The sequence below is a fragment of the Triturus cristatus genome, chromosome 6 (genome assembly GCF_964204655.1).
Source record: "Triturus cristatus chromosome 6, aTriCri1.1, whole genome shotgun sequence".
Taxonomy (NCBI): Eukaryota; Metazoa; Chordata; class Amphibia; order Caudata; family Salamandridae; genus Triturus; species Triturus cristatus.
Genome location: NC_140589.1, coordinates 1,043,604,091 through 1,043,624,298, shown reverse-complemented (window position 1 = coordinate 1,043,624,298; position 20,208 = coordinate 1,043,604,091). Strand labels below are relative to the sequence as shown.

Sequence of the window (20,208 nt, the reverse complement as noted above, 5' to 3'; positions counted from 1 at the left end):
TCTAATACTTCTGTTCCTTTAATCCAAAAATTGCCCAGCCAACACATGTTTTGTCGTTAAGAGTGTGCCCTTTGCCTTCTTCAGGGCTGTTGGGCTAATGCAATCACTGCCAGACTCCTCTCCGCTGGTTATAGTTCCGTCCCGGCTGGCTTTGAAGGTGTGAAGTGGGACCAAACATCAACTAAATCCCCGTTATACCATCACAAGTAGTTCCTTCTGGTATTATAAGACACGGTCTGTCCCATTTTACGTATCAACATCAGACTAATATCCTGTCTGTATTGGTGTAAGAATCGGCACTCCGAATACTAGTACCTAAAATGGCTCAGCAAGTGTGCCTTCCAGTCGGGTTCCTGTTCCGTGGTTCCAAATTACGATCTGGGTCGCATTACTTTGAAAACAGCAATTGACCACCTTTCACTCGTCGCCAGCTATATTCAAGCATTGAAAAGGTGATTCCAGATGATGTTCTAGTCTCTCTGATGAACAAGCATTAGCAAACCCAATAGGCCTCACCTATGCAAGAGACATTGGCTTCGGCAATGTGTTTTAGCTATGTTGGACACACGTGTGGCTGCTGTACAGCATCGCTAAAAATTAGTGGGGTGAGGTAGATTAGAGAGGGATAGATTGGAGTGGGTTAGATTAGAGAGGGATAGATTGGAGTGGGTTAGATTGGAGTGGGTTAGACTGGAGTGGGCAAAGGGTAGAATGGTGTGGTAGATTGGAGTGGGATGGATTGTGGTAGAGTGGAATAGGATAGATCGGAGTGCGCAGGGGTAGATTGGAGTGAAGTGGGTTAGACTGCAGTAGATTGGAGTACAGTAGATGGGAGTGGGGTAGATTGGGGAAAATTGGAGTGGAGTAGACTGGAGTGGGGTAGATTAGGGTGGGGTGGAGTGCGGTAGATTGGAGTGGGGTAGGGTAGATTGGGTGGATTAGAGTAGGGTGGATTGAAATGAAGTGGGGTAGATTTGAGTGGAATGCGGGTAGATTAGAGTGGGGTAGATTGAGTGAAGCAGATTGGAGCGGATTAGAATGGGGTGGGGGTAAACGGAGTTGGGCTGGAGTGGAGTATGGTAAATTGGAGAGAGTGGGTGGAGTGAATGGGTTAGATTGGAGTAGAGTATGATAAAATTGTGGTGAGTATAGTGGTTTATATTGAAGAAAAATGGAGAGGGGTAGATTGTGGTAGATTGGAGTGGGACAAATTGGAATGGAGTAGGGTAGATTGGAGTGGAGTTCGACGGAGTGGGGTGGATTGGGGTAGATTAGAGTGGAGTGGGATGGGGTAGAGTGGAGTGGGATGGGGTAGATTGGAGTGGAGTAGATTCAGGTGGTTTTGGGTAGATTGGTTGGATTAAAGTATGGTAGATTGGAATGGCCTGGATACATTGTGGTAGGCTGGGGTGGGACAGCGCCAGGTGGGACAGAGCGGGGTGGGACAGAGCGGGGTAGACTGGGGTGGAGGGAGTGGAGTGGGGTAGATTTGAGTTGTTTCGTAGATTGGAGTGGGGTGGACTGGAGTGTGATAGTTTGAGGTATAGTGGAATGTGATATATTGGGAGCTGAGTGGGTTAGAATGGAGTGGAATTAGCTCGATTGGAGTGGGGTAGATTTGACTGGAGTGGGTAGACTGAAGCGGGGTAGATTAGAGTGGGGTTGGTTACAGTGGAGTGAGGTTGAGTGGGGTAGAATGGAGTGGGATAGATTGTCGTAGGTTGGAGTGGGCAGATTGGTGTGGGGTAGATTAAAGTGGAGTGGGGTAGATTCAAGTGAAGTGGGATAGGTTGGAGTGGGTAGATTAAGGTAGGAGTGGGGGTGAACTGGGTTAGACTGAAGTGGATTGAAGTAGATTGGATTGGAGTGTGGTAGATTGGAGTGGAGTAGATTATAGAGGAGTGGAGTAGATTATAAAGGAGTGGAGTAGATTGGAGTGGAGTGGCTAGATTGGAGTTAAGATGGTAGATTGGAGTGAGTTAGATGTAGTGGATTAGAGTAGAGTAGATTGGAATAGAGTAAATTGGAATTGAGTGGGGTTGATTGGAATGGAGGGCAGTAGATTGGAGTGGGGTAGAGTAGGGTTAATAGGAATGGAGTGGGGTAGACTGGAGTGGAGTGTGGTAGATTGGGGTGGAGTGAGGAGAAGTAGAGTGGAGTAGGCTGGAGTGAGGGCACACTAGAGGGGGTGGAGAAGGGTGGATTGTAGTGGGGTGGGCTATACTGGAGTGGGCTAGATTTGGAGTGTGGTAGATTGGAGTCCCGTAGATTAGAGGGAAGTGGAGTAGGGTAGATTAAGGTGGAATGTGAAATTTGGGTAGAGGGGAATGAGGTAGATTGGAGTGGAGGAGATGGGGTGGAGAGGGGTATTTTGGTGTGGAGTGGGTACACTGTGGTAGACTGAGTGGGGTAGAGTGGAGTAGATTGGAGGAGAATGGTAAGTGGAGTGAACTGGAATGGAGTGGGCTAAATTGGAGTTGGGTAGATTGGGGTGCAATCGGTTAGACTGGACTGGAGTAAGGTGCAATCGGTTAGATTGGACAGGAGTAGGGTGGAGTGAGGTAGATTTGAGTAGGATGAATTGGAGCCGAGGGGGGCACATTGGAGTGAAATACATTTGAGTGCGGTGGGGTGGGGTTGACGGGGTTAGATTGAGTATAGTGAGGTTAATTAGAGTGGAGTGGTGTGGAGTGGGATACACTGCAGTGGAGTCAGGTAGACTGTAGTAGAGTGGTGTGGAGTAGTCTGGGTTAGAGTGGATTGGGCTAGATTGTAGCGGAGTCGAATAGATTGGGGTAGATTGGAGTAGATTCGGGTAGATTGGAGTAGAGTGGGGTAGATTGGAGTAGAGTGGGGTAGTGTGGAAATGGCGTAGAGGGTGAAGTGGCGTAGAGGGTGAAGTGGTGTAGAGGTGGCGTAGAGGGTGAAGTGGTGTAGAGGTGGCGTAGAGGGTGAAGTGGTGTAGAGGTGGCATAGAGGAAGTGGTGTAGAGGTGGCATAGAGGAAGTGGTGTAGAGGTGGCATAGAGGAAGTGGTGTAGAGGTGGCATAGAGGAAGTGGTGTAGAGGTGGCATAGAGGAAGTGGTGTAGAGGTGGCATAGAGGAAGTGGTGTAGAGGTGGCATAGAGGAAGTGGTGTAGAGGTGGCATAGAGGAAGTGGTGTAGAGGTGGCATAGAGGAAGTGGTGTAGAGGTGGCATAGAGGAAGTGGTGTAGAGGTGGCATAGAGGAAGTGGTGTAGAGTGTGGAAGTGGTGTGGAAGTGGTGTAGAGTGTGGAAGTGGTGTGGAAGTGGTGTAGAGTGTGGAAGTGGTGTGGAAGTGGTGTAGAGTGTGGAAGTGGTGTGGAAGTGGCGTAGAGTGTGGAATTAGAGTTTCGAGGAGTAGAGTTTCGAGGAGTAGAGTTTCGAGGAGTAGAGTTTCGAGGAGTAGAGTTTCGAGGAGTAGAGTTTCGAGGAGTAGAGTTTCGAGGAGTAGAGTTTCGAGGAGTAGAGTTTCGAGGAGTAGAGTTTCGAGGAGTAGAGTTTCCAGGAGTAGAGTTTCCAGGAGTAGAGTTTCCAGGAGTAGAGTTTCCAGGAGTAGAGTTTCCAGGAGTAGAGTTTCCAGGAGTAGAGTTTCCAGGAGTAGAGTTTCCAGGAGTAGAGTTTCCAGGAGTAGAGTTTCCAGGAGTAGAGTTTCCAGGAGTAGAGTTTCCAGGAGTAGAGTTTCCAGGCGTAGAGTTTCCAGGCGTAGAGTTTCCAGGCGTAGAGTTTCCAGGCGTAGAGTTTCCAGGCGTAGAGTTTCCAGGCGTAGAGTTTCCAGGCGTAGAGTTTCCAGGCGTAGAGTTTCCAGGCGTAGAGTTTCCAGGCGTAGAGTTTCCAGGCGTAGAGTTTCCAGGCGTAGAGTTTCCAGGCGTAGAGTTTCCAGGCGTAGAGTTTCCAGGCGTAGAGTTTCCAGGCGTAGAGTTTCCAGGCGTAGAGTTTCCAGGCGTAGAGTTTCCAGGCGTAGAGTTTCCAGGCGTAGAGTTTCCAGGCGTAGAGTTTCCAGGCGTAGAGTTTCCAGGCGTAGAGTTTCCAGGCGTAGAGTTTCCAGGCGTAGAGTTTCCAGGCGTAGAGTTTCCAGGCGTAGAGTTTCCAGGCGTAGAGTTTCCAGGCGTAGAGTTTCCAGGCGTAGAGTTTCCAGGCGTAGAGTTTCCAGGCGTAGAGTTTCCAGGCGTAGAGTTTCCAGGCGTAGAGTTTCCAGGCGTAGAGTTTCCAGGCGTAGAGTTTCCAGGCGTAGAGTTTCCAGGCGTAGAGTTTCCAGGCGTAGAGTTTCCAGGCGTAGAGTTTCCAGGCGTAGAGTTTCCAGGCGTAGAGTTTCCAGGCGTAGAGTTTCCAGGCGTAGAGTTTCCAGGCGTAGAGTTTCCAGGCGTAGAGTTTCCAGGCGTAGAGTTTCCAGGCGTAGAGTTTCCAGGCGTAGAGTTTCCAGGCGTAGAGTTTCCAGGCGTAGAGTTTCCAGGCGTAGAGTTTCGAGGAGTAGAGTTTCGAGGAGTAGAGTTTCGAGGAGTAGAGTTTCGAGGAGTAGAGTTTCGAGGAGTAGAGTTTCGAGGAGTAGAGTTTCGAGGAGTAGAGTTTCGAGGAGTAGAGTTTCGAGGAGTAGAGTTTCGAGGAGTAGAGTTTCGAGGAGTAGAGTTTCGAGGAGTAGAGTTTCGAGGAGTAGAGTTTCGAGGAGTAGAGTTTCGAGGAGTAGAGTTTCGAGGAGTAGAGTTTCGAGGAGTAGAGTTTCGAGGAGTAGAGTTTCGAGGAGTAGAGTTTCAAGGAGTAGAGTTTCAAGGAGTAGAGTTTCAAGGAGTAGAGTTTCAAGGAGTAGAGTTTCAAGGAGTAGAGTTTCAAGGAGTAGGCGTTGAGTGCCGTAGAATGGATTGGCAGGGCACTGAGTAGGATGTTGCAGAGTGGGGCTGTATAAAGTGGAGCGGTGTAGTATGGAGTATGCATGGTGTAGTAGCTCACTGCAATTACAAACACATTTTCAATTGAAAGGACATTAATACAGACATACAGTTTTACTGCGCACAAATGATGTCAGAAAATGTCATCCCCTACTGTATTGATGTTTGATCACATTCAAATATTTGTTTCCACACTGCAGAATTACAGAAATGTGTGCTTCATGTGTATTTTTCTCATTCTGATGTATTGTGAAATATCAGCACAGTTAATCTTAATTGTGAGCTAGAAAAACTAACATCCTACACTCTCTCCTCTCACATGAGCATGGCCGGACTCAGAACCCAAAGCAGCCCTGGCAAATTCAGTCAGTCCAGCCCCCAATGCAGTGCATAGTGAGTGCAACGAGCATGTCTAACCACAATTTCAGAGACAATTGATATGTTCTATAAAGTGTGTACGAATGTACTCAATGCTTTAGCCAAGGTAGGCCCTTCCTCCTCCCGGAAAAAAGCAATCATAATTCCAACATTTAAAAAAAGGGAATAGATCATTGGCAATAAATTATAGACCAATATCTTTATTAGATAGCACTGCTAAATTAATGGGCCGCCTACTTTTAAATGAGCTTGAATCCTGGGCCCAGGAAAACAACATCTTATCTCGTTCCCAATATGGATTTCGGAAGTAAAAAGGGACAATTGATCAGTGCCTTAATTTAAACTTACTCATTGCCAAATACACAGCGGTCAAGGGAGCCCAATTATACATGGCTTTTATGGACTTGTCCGCGGCTTTTGACCTGGTAATTCATACCAAACTATGGTCAATCATGGAAGTTCTGGGTGTTGAGAAACGTATTATTGACTTTATTCAAAGAATGTATGCAGGTGCCTCGGCCTGCGTTCAGTACGGTAGAGCAGGTGAAACTACTAGCTCCTATGGGATAGAGTGTGGGGTCCAACAAGGATGTGTGATTGCCCCTTTTCTTTTTTCGCTCTACACCAACAGTATTGAAGCCACTCTGGCGAAATCTGCTAAAGACGTTCCATTAAATAACTCCACCCCAGTGCCAGGATTGCTCTATGCGGATGAAGCCCGGACCGACAAAGCACTTCAGCATCTGATAGAGATGTACACAGAGTTCATGAACAACTTGGAACTAAGAGTTAACGAAGCAAAATCATTCATGCTAGTTGCAGGCGAGAGATAAATCACAAGATGGAAAGTTGAAGGGGGACAATTGGAAGTGGAGGACTCATTTTCCTACTTTGGGGTTCTCTTTGATCACAAAAAACACCTGGCAAGCTATGGTGCATACCAGGAGGCTTATGATAGAAAGAAGTATAGGGGCACTGACCAGATTTTTGAAAAGGTTGGGATCAAAGTCAGTGGAGGCAATTAAAAAGATCTTCGAAGCAAAAGTCACATCTGTTCCAACCTATGGGTCTGCTATCTGGGGAATTGCCAGTACCCAAGCTTTGCAACAAACTGAGGATTATTTTTGGAAGTGCTTGTTGGGCATCCCCAAGTCTTGTTCTTCATATATATGTCACCTGAAACTGGACGTTTCTTTCATATCGGACCTGATCTACATTGCTCCTTCACTTTTGTGGCACTCAATATGGAGAAGGAGAAAATTCACGCTAACAAATGACATATTAATGATTCACTAAACCTTGATGGCGTAGCTAAATGGTTACAATATATAAAGAATAGTTTTTAATCGGTTGGGCAAGCCAATCTATTTGATGATTCCCTTGCATGTAGAGTTATATCAAGAAGCAAGTTGAAGGGCCTTCTTTTGGCAATAGAAAAGAATCTAAGAAATGACCTTGATGCTAAAAAGCCTAAGGCCAATTTATATCTTTTAGCACCTAGACTAAGCATGCAGGATCACACGTACCTGAACTTTGTGACGAATCTTAAACACAGATTTCCATTAGTCCGGTTTCGTTTGAATTTTATTCCCTTAATGCTGGGCTAGCCTCCTAATACATTTTCTATGGAGACACTCTCAGTCTGCCTTTGTGACTTAGTTCATCCCAATGTGAATTAAATTTTTTACTTTTTTGTAGATTTCATCGGAAGGAAAGGAAGAGAGAGAGAGATATATTGCCACTTTTGCGCAGAATGAATTTTAGACAGTGTGGTCCAGCTCTATACTTTTTAACAGTTTACCGGATCCTTTTACGTGTTTTTGTCTGGCTTCCTTCATACACTGTGCTCCAAATAGGTGGAAAAAGACTGTCATGATGAGCTATTTTGTGCCTGCTTTTAGAGTTTTTATTTGTTTTAGTTTTTTAACTATTTGTCTTTATCACGATCTGTAATTAATATTGCTTATACGTGTAGGAAGGTGGATATCTGACTATGGTTACCCCCAACTTTTTGCCTAGTGTCTAGCTGGTTTTTCGACTTAGTTGGCCTGAGATCCTGCCATTCAGGGTCTCAGGCTGTCTGCTCTCTCTTTAAAATGGACTCCATGTACCCTAGGTACATTCCCAATTGGTAAGGATCACCTTATTGGACCCTGTACAGTGTACCCTAGGTACCCAGGGCATAGGTGTACCCTAGGCCTCCCAGGGGCTGCAGCATGTATTATGCCACCCCTGGTCTGGCCTTCCAATCAGACACAACTGGCTGATCACTCAGCTGGGGCAAGGTCGTGTAATCACCCCTTGCTTAGATATAGTATACCTATATCTACCTTATATATAGACACATGTGTACCTATCAGCCACTCCTATGGCAGGCCTTAACAATCCTGGAGGCAGAGTGCTTGGTAACATGTGAGATGGTGCTCTAGCATGAGCTGAGCCTGTCTGCAGCTTTCGGAACCATGTCCTTATAGCTGTTCTATGATATAGCCTACCATATACTCTTAAAGTGCCTTATAATCTTAAACGGTTATGGTAACTATGGTTTGGCTTTATCAAAACATGTCATGTAAGGTGTCTAACACTTTGGAATAATACCCCCATACCATTTCTGGTGATGAGGATATTATTCCTCCCTTCTAGAGGGAGAGACATGTTAAAATCCTACTTTGCTGTTTAACTCTAACCAAAGCCTCAGCATCACAAAATGGATGCTGCTGCCACAGACACAAGTCTGACCTCCTGCTGCTGGGAGTGATCCCGGCAAGGGAGGCTTGGACAATAGGTTTCCTGCTTGGGGAGGTGCTAGCACCTCCCCAGACAGACTTTAGTGTATTGGGGCAGGGAGGGCTGAAAGGAATGAGACATGCCTGGGGCACACAAGGTGTCCCATGCATAGTCCAGTTCAAACCGGTGCTGGGGCACACCAGCCCCAGTCCTGGCGCGAAACTGGACAAAGGGAAGGGGGTGTAACCACCCCCCTCCCAGGTCCCACCCATAAGGCGTGACCTAGCAGGTAACCCAGCCCCCCAGATTTGGATAAGAGTGGTAGCTGGGCCCCAGGAGATTAGATTATCCTGAACCTGCAACTTGAACAGAAACTCTGGACCTTCGACATTCGACGAAAGAAGAAGACTGAAGAATCTCCCTTGTGGCCAAGGAGTGGCTACCCTGTGCAAACAGGCACCATCAAGAGACTACCCTTTGCTTTGCTAAAGTTCTACGAGGGACCGACTGCAGAGCCCGACCAGAGCCTTGACTTCCAGACTTCTCCGACCCTGATCCACATCCACAGCAGAGCTGAGATCCGTGGAGGCGACGAGAGACGTGGGACCGGCTACCTGGGAAAAGTGGCTAGTATCTTCAAGCGCAGCTTCTGAGGCACCCTCGAAGTTGTGCACCGGGGATTGAGAAGCCCCAACCCCAAGCACCATCTGCACCGAAGACCAGCCCCCCACACTCCACGAGTCCTGCGTGGGGCCCTTCTGCATTTTCCTGCTTGCCGCGTCTGTCCGGTTGCTTGCCCGCTGGCTAGTGGCCTTTGTGACGACGCATCCCGTAATCTTCAGCGCTGGTTTGGCTCCTCCAGACTGGCTCCTGCTCCTTTGAAAAAGAGAAGCACCCCAGACCTTCCTGGTCTGCACCAGAAGCAAGTCCTCCATTCTTCGTGGGTTCCGCTTGCCAAGGCTTGGTGAGTCCTAGTCCAACTTCGACGCCGCCGACAGCAAGAGCCTTCGTGGGACAGCTCGCCTCCTGGTCCTGGTCGTCCTCGACGTTCCCTGGTCCTCGTGGCTGCAGCGACAAGCTTCACCTTCACCTGCAATCTTCACGACATCGCCTGGTTCCTTCCTGGTTCCACGTGGTCACTGGCTAGTGACCTTGACTCTGTCCCTTCTGCTTGCAGGTCTCCTCTCTTCTTGATCCCAGCCTTGGGATCCACCGGACACTCTTCACTGACTGCCTGTCAGCAACTTTCCTTCAGGCATCCATAGAAGTCCACGACGAAACCCGACGCAAGTTCACACCTATGCACCCGCAGCCTGTGGGCTAGGTAACTTGGGTACTTCGGTGACTATCCTAGGGTCTAGTTTCCGAGTCTCGACTCTCTAGCTGCTTCAGAAGTGTCCTTAAACTGTTAATTTCTAACTGTTAGTATTTCTATCGACTTTTCCGCATTACGCGTGAGGGTTTCCACTCTGCCCCTGAATCCCGTGGGCCTCCCACTTCCTAACTGTTGCTAGTGTAGTGTAGCCCCAGCGATTCCCTAGGCCTAGGCCTATCCTATTTCCGTGACAGTGGTCCTTATACCACTTACTTAGTATATGGTTTGCGTGGCCCCTAGGGCCTAACTGTATTACTTACCTGTGTGACTTAATGTATGCTTAAATAAGACTGTGTTGTACTTACCTCTAATCTCATAAAGAGTGCTGAGGGTTTGACTAGAATAAATACACTTTATTTTATATATATATCTGTTGTGGTGTCCTTTCATTTGGTATTCAAGGGATTATATATGGTATCACAGCTGGCTTCACATGCCATTCAGAGTTTAGCCTAAGACTGCTCTTGTCCATGCTACCACTAGGATAGCTGGTCTATAAGGTTGACTTTACAACCAATCACCATAAGGGTATTTGGACTGATATAAGGTGTACACTAGAACTAGTGACATCATACATCAGGCCAACTTCTCACAATACGGAAATAATGATCAATGTAATTTTATAGAATGCATTTTATCTTGTACTTATGTAGTATGCTTTTTATACCATTGCTCTATCCACTGGTATTATAAAGTGAAGTTGATTGATTAAGCATGTGAATGCTAATGGCGTCTTGGTGCTAATGTGGCCTGCTGACTGAATGATCTTTGCTGACAAGCATTACATCTCGGTGAACAGCCAGGTTTTAAGACATTTTCTCAAGGTTAGAGACTTAGATTGACTTCTCAGTTGTTCTGGTCGATTATTCCAGAGATGGCTTGGTGTGAATAAAGCTTTGACCAGCCATGTCCAAACACCCTGTTGGATCTCCTGATTCTCTAAACACCTATTGTTTTAGAACTGGTGGATCTTAATGATCTGCTGGGTTCATGCCACGTAAGATTCTTCCTTAGGTAATCAGGGGCAGCTCCATCGAGGGCTTGATGGGCGAAATAGAGGGCCTTAAATCTAATCCTCTTCTTTCCCGGTAGCCAATTAAGATCTCGTAGCATTCCTTGCATGGGCTGGAATTTTGAAATTTTCTTCACCAGTCATGCTGCAGCATTATGGAGACACTGCAGTTTTTGCAAGGACCCCTGATGGATAGCAACGTATAGTGCGCTGCAATAGTCCAGTGGAGATAACACAAGTGCTGTTACAACTTCTTTCTGTAATTCAAAAGGTACATACTGGAATACCTTCCTAACCTTTTGTGATGGGAAGAAACATGTAGAGGTAAGTATCTTTATCTGTGTGTTAAAAGACAGGTTGAAATCAAAAATGATCCCCGATTTTCTTTTTTACACAGCAGGTGCTGGTGTGGGGGGGGGGGGGGGAGGGCCTAAGGTGTGTGGCCACCAAGAATAGTCAAATGATGGTATGTTGAATCATTTGTGTATAAATTAGTATATAGAAAATGTTACATAAAACAAAGGGGACTACAAGGTGTAGGATTAATGTCATCCAGACTGGTAGGCATTCTTTAAGAGTGCTTGGCCTGGAGAAGCACAGACCCATGGTTTAGAACGTAACAGTGGTTAGGGTTGACTTTACGAATGAGAATTTGGGGAAATGAGTTGGCCTAACGGCTAGGGCGGTTGACCTCTAATCTGGGGAACTGGGTCCGAGTCTCGGCAATGACGCTGAACATCCTGTGATTCTGGGCAAAGCACTTAATCTCCCCGTAACTAACAAAAATGAATGTATCCTAATGTAACGCAACTGGTGCTATGTAAAGTGCTCAGATACCCGATTCGGCTCAAGTTTGCGCTATATAAAACTATTTAAAAAAAAATATATATATATATATATATATATATATATATTACCTACTGGCGGTCGCCAGTAGGTAGTTATAGTTAGGACCACGTTTCCATAGGAAAACCTCAACATTCTATTTTGAATAACTTTGGCGCCGGTCGACGAATCCTCGCGAATTTCTCAAAATAGGTGGGGCGCTACGCTCCGCTCCTACCCTGAAAGTCTCGGGGGGATTCGTCAAGCGGGGGCTGAGATAAAAGGGGGGTCCCAAAACGCGTTTTTCCCATGCATTTTTCCATAGGACCTTTAGAACGAGCTACAGCCCGAATGGCTGAACAGAATTACTCAAAATTTGGCAGAGAGGTAGTCCCTAGGTCAAGGAAGTGCCTTTTGTAGGTTTGGTGTAAATCTGTTCAGTAGATTCTGAGAAAATAGCCTTTAAATCAATATATATATCTGAGCCAGCTTACGGTACGCTTACCGTACGCTTACGGTAAGCGTACGGTGGCGTGCGCGATTCTGATTGGCTCTTAGATCTTAGTAAACATTCGAATCGGCCGAAACCAGGAAGCGGCGGCCGCCATTTTGTCTCTCGCACTGAGAGAGATTTTTAAAATCGGAAGCCCAAAAACATGTAAAGGGGCTGTTTTGACAACTCCCTCCCACATAGTCATGTGGAGGGAGTCCCCAAACATCCCCCAAGTGCAAAAACGGTTTTATTTTTTTTTCGGCAATTTCACGGGGTACGCTTACCGTACGCTTACGGTAAGCGTACGGTAAAAAAATAAAAATAAAAAAAACACTATTCACACTTACCCCACCCCCTGTGCTTTTGGTGGCCGAAGGCCACCAAATGTGCTGGGCTTATTACAATGGAAAAAAACACTATCCACACTTACCCCACCCCCTGTGCTTTAGGCCACCAAATGTACAGGGCTTATTATAAGGGAAAAAAACTTAGCATTTAAAAAACCGTACTAATTCACTGAAAAAACCATAGGTTTCACACACGTTATAGTTAGGAATTAGCATTTAAAAAACCTTGCAAATTCACTGAAAAAACCATAGGTTTCACACATGTTATAGTTAGTGGAAATTTTACTGATAAAAAACCAATGAAATTGCCCCGTTATAGTTAGCGCAGGCAACTATAACTCACGCGACCGCAATCCTCTGCTGATGACATATGTGTCTTTATGAAAAAAAAATATTTGTAATATATGTATAGCTAAAAATGTATGGAAGAAGACATGGGCAAATAAGTGTCTAAATACAGTATTAGCATCAGCAGAGGATTGCGGTCGCGTGAGTTATAGTTGCCTGCGCTAACTATAACGGGGCAATTTCATTGGTTTTTTATCAGTAAAATTTCCACTAACTATAACATGTGTGAAACCTATGGTTTTTTCAGTGAATATATATATATATATATATATATATATATAATTTCTGCACAAACAAACCCTATTTAGCAACATTAGGCTAATGAAAGACTCGAAAAAAAAGAAAAAAACGTTCTAACATGTACCATGTAATTTGCATGCAGCTCTTTGATGACACTTCACAGTTCACTGTGCTAGATTATGACTAAATTATGAACGTTGCAGTAACAAAAGGGTCTCTGTGACAAAATCAGCAACACACTTAGCTAGACAGACAAAAACTGTTTTCAGATCTGCATGGGTCCCATCCTTTGCAGCAGGTATATTAGCCCTCTGCGCTACCTTAAATGAGTCAAAACTGCCATTAGACAAAACTCCGATCTCTCTCCGGCAGGTAGATCAATCACCAGAGTTATCTTGACAGTTTGATTGTTGCCTTAAAACTACTGGATATACACGAATCTCTGCAGCAGGTAGTTTCAAAACAGATGCCCTGCAGGAAAAACGTTTTGTTTCACTATTGATGCCCCTGATGTTTACTTTAATCTATCCCTCCCAAAAAGATTTATTCAAATAGACATGAAGAATTGTAGAATCCCAAACAAGTTTTTCTTTTAAAGACGGAGGTCTCAATTAACCAAGTGTCTCCCAGTGGGAGACTTGCATAATAAAGATTTTAATGAATATACTGTACAACTTTTTATCTTGGAAACACGCTTCAAAGGCCTTCTTGAAGCCTAAGACAAGTTTCAAAATACAGCTCATGTGTGCAGAATAAAATAGGTTCCCTTTTTTACAGGACGCATGTTCTTGGAGAATAGTTTCTGAATGGCGTGTTGTGCGTGTTTTACATCTATGGAATGTAGCAAGCACAGCGTTAATAAAATGTTGTCTTTGTGCCTCCATGCAAGACAAAATAAAAAAATATACGTGAAAAACGTTCGGTAGAGGATCGGAGGGATATTTATAATTTTCTTTCATAAGAAATGATCCATTCACTATTGTTTTGGGATTGTTTAACACATCTGTGAGTGTTAAATGTCCACATAGCTAGATAATGCCACATAACGTACTTAATCAGTTTTAATCCCAAAATGTGATGCATAATTTGCCTTTTATTGCTACATACTTTAGTAATTTAATCAGAGAAGCTTGAAACGGAGAATAAAATGGCAAAGCAAATCCTATTTTGCCCCGCCTACACTACAGAATATTTTACTTCTGCTTACACTGTATATTTATTCCTGATGAGCATAAGGAAATCGCTTTGCCCAGTGCTTAATTGCATTACAGCAATGAGGGTGGGTAGAAGATTTTCTTAGGAGCTCGCTGGTGCTGCCACCAAATACTGGGGTTTCCGAATACCAGGGCTGAATGATTTCATTGGACACCTCATGCCTCATTCTTCCACCACTCTACGCTTATTGTCTTTGTCTCATCCTTTCAGGTTCCTTTGCAGATCTACTTGCATCCTCTGTCTGTTTTGTCTAATCTTTCTCGTACTCCCTCCTTTCTCACGATTCCATCTTAGGCTGTCTTACACAGGGTCAAAAACTGAGAATGTAAAATAAGCCACTGCCTTCCAAAAACTATTGTTGCCCATCACCTGCAAGCACCAGCACAAATTAAGCCTAGGTTTCTCCTAATATATAACTAAACGGAGAGTTAGAGGAAACATTCCTCTATAAGGAGTCTAACTCTTTGAATCAAGTACATACCATAAGCCATCAGTCACTCACGTTACTGAAATCATCTGGCAATTCTTCATTAAAAGGGTTACTCACTTGTTTGTTTCAAGGGAACACTCACTGAAACAGTGAGAGCTCAGTTGAAAAATTGTGTTGCGCTCCTCATTAACCTGGAAGGTGAAGTAGAAAATAAACAACGGGTCCCAAAGAAGCAGCCAAAAATTGGAATCCAAACCAAATCCATAAATGTTATGAAACACCTAAATATATGTGTAATGACAAGTGCTAAAAAATAGTCACTAATTACACAGTGGGACGCAAATGGTGATTGTATTTGTATTCACTTGATTGTGTACATTCACTTACCACATTTGTCTTGACTGCATCATGAGCACCACACCCACCTCTTATCTTTGAAAATACACTTCCATTGGTTGGCCATTGCAATTTAAAATAGGTTATGCATTGAAGCATATAGGACTGAACTACAATCACTACTTGCCCACATGTATCCGATTGAGGTTTAGGGACGATTTTCTAGCACTTGATCATACATACGTTTGGTGGCATAATCAGTATACATATTATATTCCAGTATAATATAGTACATATAGTTGGAGTGAACCACTGTACATTCAATGGATGCATTTCCTGACTGATTCTTTGGGAACAACTATTTTCTAATATATTCCCAGGTTCCGGCGGCTGGGTGTCAGAGTTGGCCCTGCAGGCATAACGGGAAGATGGAAGTGCCAGGCAGAACTAACTCGGGATAAATGTACTAAGAATTCATTACCAGGATGAAAAATCTGGCGGAACTTGAACTTTACCATCAAGTGAGGCTTTACCTCCTTCACAGAAGAGCGAGCAAGAATGGGCTAAAGGGGCCTGTGGGGAAGAGCACACAGGTGACAAAAAGCCAATGATCTCGTGCTCGGCCCCTAGTTTTCTTTTGTGAGAGACAAGGACATTCAGATAGCAGAGCTGGTACGGCCAGATGCTGGGAAGACCCAACAAAGTTGCAAAGTCTCGCTTGGCAGGGATAAGAGAAAGGGAAGGACTAACATAGCCACTGTGGCCGCTTGTAAAGGCGAACAACTGGAAAAATCGAATCCTGAAAGGACTGGGTTGGCCAGAAAATGGTAGGAACGAACTATACAAATGCAGATAACATAATCCATACACATAAAAGAAAAAATTCCCGGAATCTGAGAAAGTAAGTAGTGCCACCATCTTTTAAAGGAGAACAATGATAGAGGGGCTAGACGTGCAATGACGGTGTATATGTTCAGAGGAAGTCATTAGTGTAGTCAGCCCTTCCAGCCCTAACAAGCGGTTGAGGAAATAATAGCTTCCAGTCTTCAAAAAAAGTCAACGATACTGAAAAGTTTGCAATTAGGAGGCGGTTTTGGGTAGTTTCACCCTTTTCTTCAGCATTCATCCACTTTTTGGTGCAGGTACGAACAAATGCATAAAGGATTCCCATTACAGGACAGACGGTCTCGACGGGAATATCTCAATGATAACTATTTACAGCACTTTACTCAAAAGGAAGGCATCTTAAAACGACTTTCAAGAATACATACACTACACTGACTCATGACTTGGTCAGTTGCAAAAGAAAAGGCAGTGGTACAGGTATAAAAACACGGCTACCCAGACTCCGTTTACTGTAAAATGTTATACTAATTCATTTTTGGTACATGATGCACTGTATTAACTGGTGGCTTCAAAGATTAAGTACCAAGACAAATTCATTGCTTTTTTTTTTTTTTTTAAACCTGAAGCAAACAAACAAGCACTGGCAAAGCACATAGGTCTGATATTGAACACAAGCCCTTTTTGCTTTGTCAATGCTCGGTTTTTCATGGGTTTAGAAAACTATTTTTGGGAAAGCTGCTGGACCAGTCAATAAAAGAAAAAAAAAAAAACCTGAAAAAAACTGTTGCTAAACGCAAACATTTTGGTGTCTGAAAAAGCAACCATTGCAATATTAGTCCTTAGCACTGAAGGGAATTATTTTGTGTGTGGATGTGCTCAGTGCGAAAGGTCATGCTTACACGCACACTGACATTAACCAGTGGCTGAAGTGGACTGACCCATTGCCCCATTGCTGTGTGCAGCGGTTCACAGAAGAAAAATGTGAATGGCACAAAAAAAGACCAACTTATGAAGAGGGTTGGCTCAAGGCCCCTAAAACGGTTATATATAATTTTAGTAAAATCAAAATGTCTTGGCTAAAGCCTGACCTAAAAAGAAAATTCAACAAGTCGATGCAGCCTTGATTAGAGAAAGCTCAACTACCTACTGTGTACATGCATGACCATCAGAAGGTGAAGGAAACTAATGAATGCCCTCAAATATGATAGCACACCTACATGCACACGTGAACGCTTTCCGAGATTTAAAGCTTACCTTCTCTTACTATATGAAACATATGTCCTGCAGGCCAAAGTGGAAGCGTCCAAAGAGAAAGAAAAAAAACACAGTTTGGTCTTATTACATTCAGAAAAGTAATCCAACATTAACTGTATTTAGATCAATTTCTTGCCAATTCAACTGCACCCCCCGGAAACATGCTTCAGAAACCAATAAAAGCACTACATGAGGACCATTCTTGTGAAATTGGCACAATGATTATTTCTGACTCATCAGAATCCGTATACTTGGAATAGAGCAGACTGTTTATGCAATACTAATCAACAGGGCCCCCTTACAGGGTTCCACGTGAAAATGGTAGCTGAATGTTGCACTGCTTTCTATAATCTGAACTAAATGAGAAATCCAAGCAGTAATCTGCAGTTGGTACACTGGATGACCTTCCCCGAATGTAACTAAAATATTATGGGACTTTATGGACACATTCTACATAGAAACCATGCTGGGTGATTTGTTTAGTATACAGTGCAGAAACTGATAAGAACTAGTAATCAGGGGCCAGATGTACGATGGTTTTTATCATGCGCAAACGGGTTTTAGAGCAGTTTGTGCACGCTAATAACCTTGGGCCCATGTACAAAACCTATTTTGTGAGTAGCTGATAAATTAGCGACTCGCAAAATAGGTTTTACGACTCGCTATTAGGAAGAGGCAAAGTGGTCCCCTATTACGAAGGGGACCCCTTACCCTCTGCAAATTCATGCTAAAATATTTTACTGCATGCTCAAAAAATGAAACGAAAACGTTTTTTTTAAAGCATCCCATTTTCCTTTAACGAAAACGGGCTGCATTTTTTAAAAAACTGCTTTATTTAAAAGCAGTCCCAGACATGGTGGTCTGCTGAGCCCAGCAGACCACCATCCCTGGGAGGGCCAACCATTCCCAATGGGGTAGCAAAATGCGAGTGCCTCAATATTAATAAGCCTCGCATTTTGCGACCCTGTTGGGAATTGCAATCAGTGTCTCTGACACTGTTGTACATAGTAAATTTTGACTCGCAATCAAGCGCAAATTGCGAATCGCAATTTACTATGGTCGTACATCTGTCCCCAGGCGCTGAGCAGGCGGACAGTCCAGCAGCATTTAATCCTTAAATGACCTGGAATGTAAAAATACAGATTTTTTCATGCATGTCACACATGCGGATACGCCCTTCCTTGGTCGAACACAGCATGCACAGAGAAAACAAGCATTGGCAAAGCCAATAGGTTATGCCCAAGCAAGAGCTACTGGCTTTGCCAATGTGTTTTAAGTCATGTTGTACACCACCGTGGCTGCTGTTCAGCATATCTAAAAGTTAGTGGCGTAGAGGAAAGTGGGATGGAGTGTAATTCAGGGGAGTGGCGTACAGCAGAGAGAAGCAGAGCCGGAGGAGGGAAGCAGAGGGGCACAGAGCAGAGTGAAGCAGAGGGGCATAGAGTGGTGCATAGTGTTCGAGCGGAGGCGCGCCAAGGGCGGCGGATGGAAGGCGCGCCAAGGGCCGAGGGAGAGGCGCGCCAAGGGCCGAGGGAGAGGCGCGCCAAGGGCCGAGGGAGAGGCGCGCCAAGGGCCGAGGGAGAGGCGCGCCAAGGGCCGAGGGAGAGGCGCGCCAAGGGAGAGGCGCGCCAAGGGAGAGGCGCGCCAAGGGCCAAGGGAGAGGCGCGCCAAGGGAGAGGCGCGCCAAGGGAGAGGCGCGCCAAGGGAGAGGCGCGCCAAGGGAGAGGCGCGCCAAGGGAGAGGCGAGCCAAGGGAGAGGCGCGCCAAGGGAGAGGCGCGCCGAGGGAGAGGCGCGCCGAGGGAGAGGCGCGCCGAGGGAGAGGCGCGCCAAGGGACGAGGGAGAGGCGCGCCAAGGGACGAGGGAGAGGCGCGCCAAGGGACGAGGGAGAGGCGCGCCAAAGGGCCGAGGGAGAGGCGCGCCAAAGGGCCGAGGGAGAGGCGCGCCAAAGGGCCGAGGGAGAGGCGCGCCAAAGGGCCGAGGGAGAGGCGCGCCAAAGGGCCGAGGGAGAGGCGCGCCAAGGGCCGAGGGAGAGGCGCGCCAAGGGCCGAGGGAGAGGCGCGCCAAGGGCCGAGGGAGAGGCGCGAGAAGGGCCGAGGGAGAGGCGCGGGAAGGGCCGAGGGAGAGGCGCGCCAAGGGCCGAGGGAGAGGCGCGCCGAGGGAGAGGCGCGCCGAGGGAGAGGCGCGCCGAGGGAGAGGCGCGCCGAGGGAGAGGCGCGCCGAGGGAGAGGCGCGCCGAGGGAGAGGCGCGCCGAGGGAGAGGCGCGCCAAGGGAGAGGCGCGCCGAGGGAGAGGCGCGCCGAGGGAGAGGCGCGCCGAGGGAGAGGCGCGCCAAGGGCCGAGGAAGAGGCGCGCCAAGGGCCGAGGAAGAGGCGCGCCAAAGGGCCGAGGGAGAGGCGCGCCAAAGGGCCGAGGGAGAGGCGCGCCAAAGGGCCGAGGGAGAGGCGCGCCAAAGGGCCGAGGGAGAGGCGCGCCAAAGGGCCGAGGGAGAGGCGCGCCAAAGGGCCGAGGGAGAGGCGCGCCAAGGGCCGAGGGAGAGGCGCGCCAAGGGCCGAGGGAGAGGCGCGGGAAGGGCCGAGGGAGAGGCGCGGGAAGGGCCGAGGGAGAGGCGCGGGAAGGGCCGAGGGAGAGGCGCGGGAAGGGGCGGGGCAGAGGCACAGAAAGGGCGGGGCAGAGGCACAGAAAGGGCGGGCAGAGGCACAGAAAGGGCGGGCAGAGGCACAGAAAGGGCGGGCAGAGGCACAGAAAGGGCAGGGCAGAGGCACAGGAAGGGCAGGGCAGAGGCACAGGAAGGGCAGGGCAGAGGCACAGGAAGGGCAGGGCAGAGGCACAGGAAGGGCAGGGCAGAGGCACAGGAAGGGCAGGGCAGAGGCACAGGAAGGGCAGAGGCACAGGAAGGGCAGGGCAGAGGCACAGGAAGGGCAGGGCAGGGCAGAGGCACAGGAAGGGCAGGGCAGAGGCACAGGAAGGGCAGGGCAGAGGCACAGGAAGGGCGGGGCAGAGGCACAGGAAGGGCGGGGCAGAGGCAGAGGAAGGGCGGGGCAGAGGCACAGGAAGGGCGGGGCCGAGGCACAGGAAGGGCGGGGCAGAGGCACAGGAAGGGCGGGGCAGAGGCACAGGAAGGGCGGGGCAGAGGCACAGGAAGGGCGGGGCAGAGGCACAGGAAGGGCGGGGCAGAGGCACAGGAAGGGCGGGGCAGAGGCACAGGAAGGGCGGGGCAGAGGCACAGGAAGGGCGGGGCAGAGGCACAGGAAGGGCAGGGCAGGCCAGAGGTGCATAAAACTGATCAGAGGCGCATAAAGCGGATCAGAGACGCATAAAGTGGATCAGAGACGCACAGAGTGGTGCAGAGCAGCGTTGTGTAGAGAAGAGTATGCATGGTGTGGTAGTGCACTGACATCACATTTTCAATTGAAATAACCATTTCATTTGCATACATACAGTTTTACATGTAAAACTATACAGCGCACAAACTATGTG

At 47.0% G+C, this 20,208-nt stretch overlaps 1 protein-coding gene across 15 annotated transcripts in view; it reads right to left on the bottom strand.

Moving 5' to 3' along the window:
* The window catches only part of PTPRK (protein tyrosine phosphatase receptor type K), a 1,135,739-nt gene that overhangs the window by 921,762 nt on the left and 193,769 nt on the right, over positions 1-20,208 (bottom strand). For 8 of the 15 annotated variants that reach the window (XM_085611833.1, XM_085611839.1, XM_085611837.1 and 5 more), the window contains exon 2: positions 16,730-16,756. The exons of the other annotated variants lie outside the window; for them this stretch is intronic. In XM_085611833.1, coding sequence (XP_085467959.1) covers positions 16,730-16,756 — 27 coding nt within the window. The remainder of the gene's footprint in view (positions 1-16,729; positions 16,757-20,208) is intronic. 15 annotated transcript variants of the gene reach the window in all.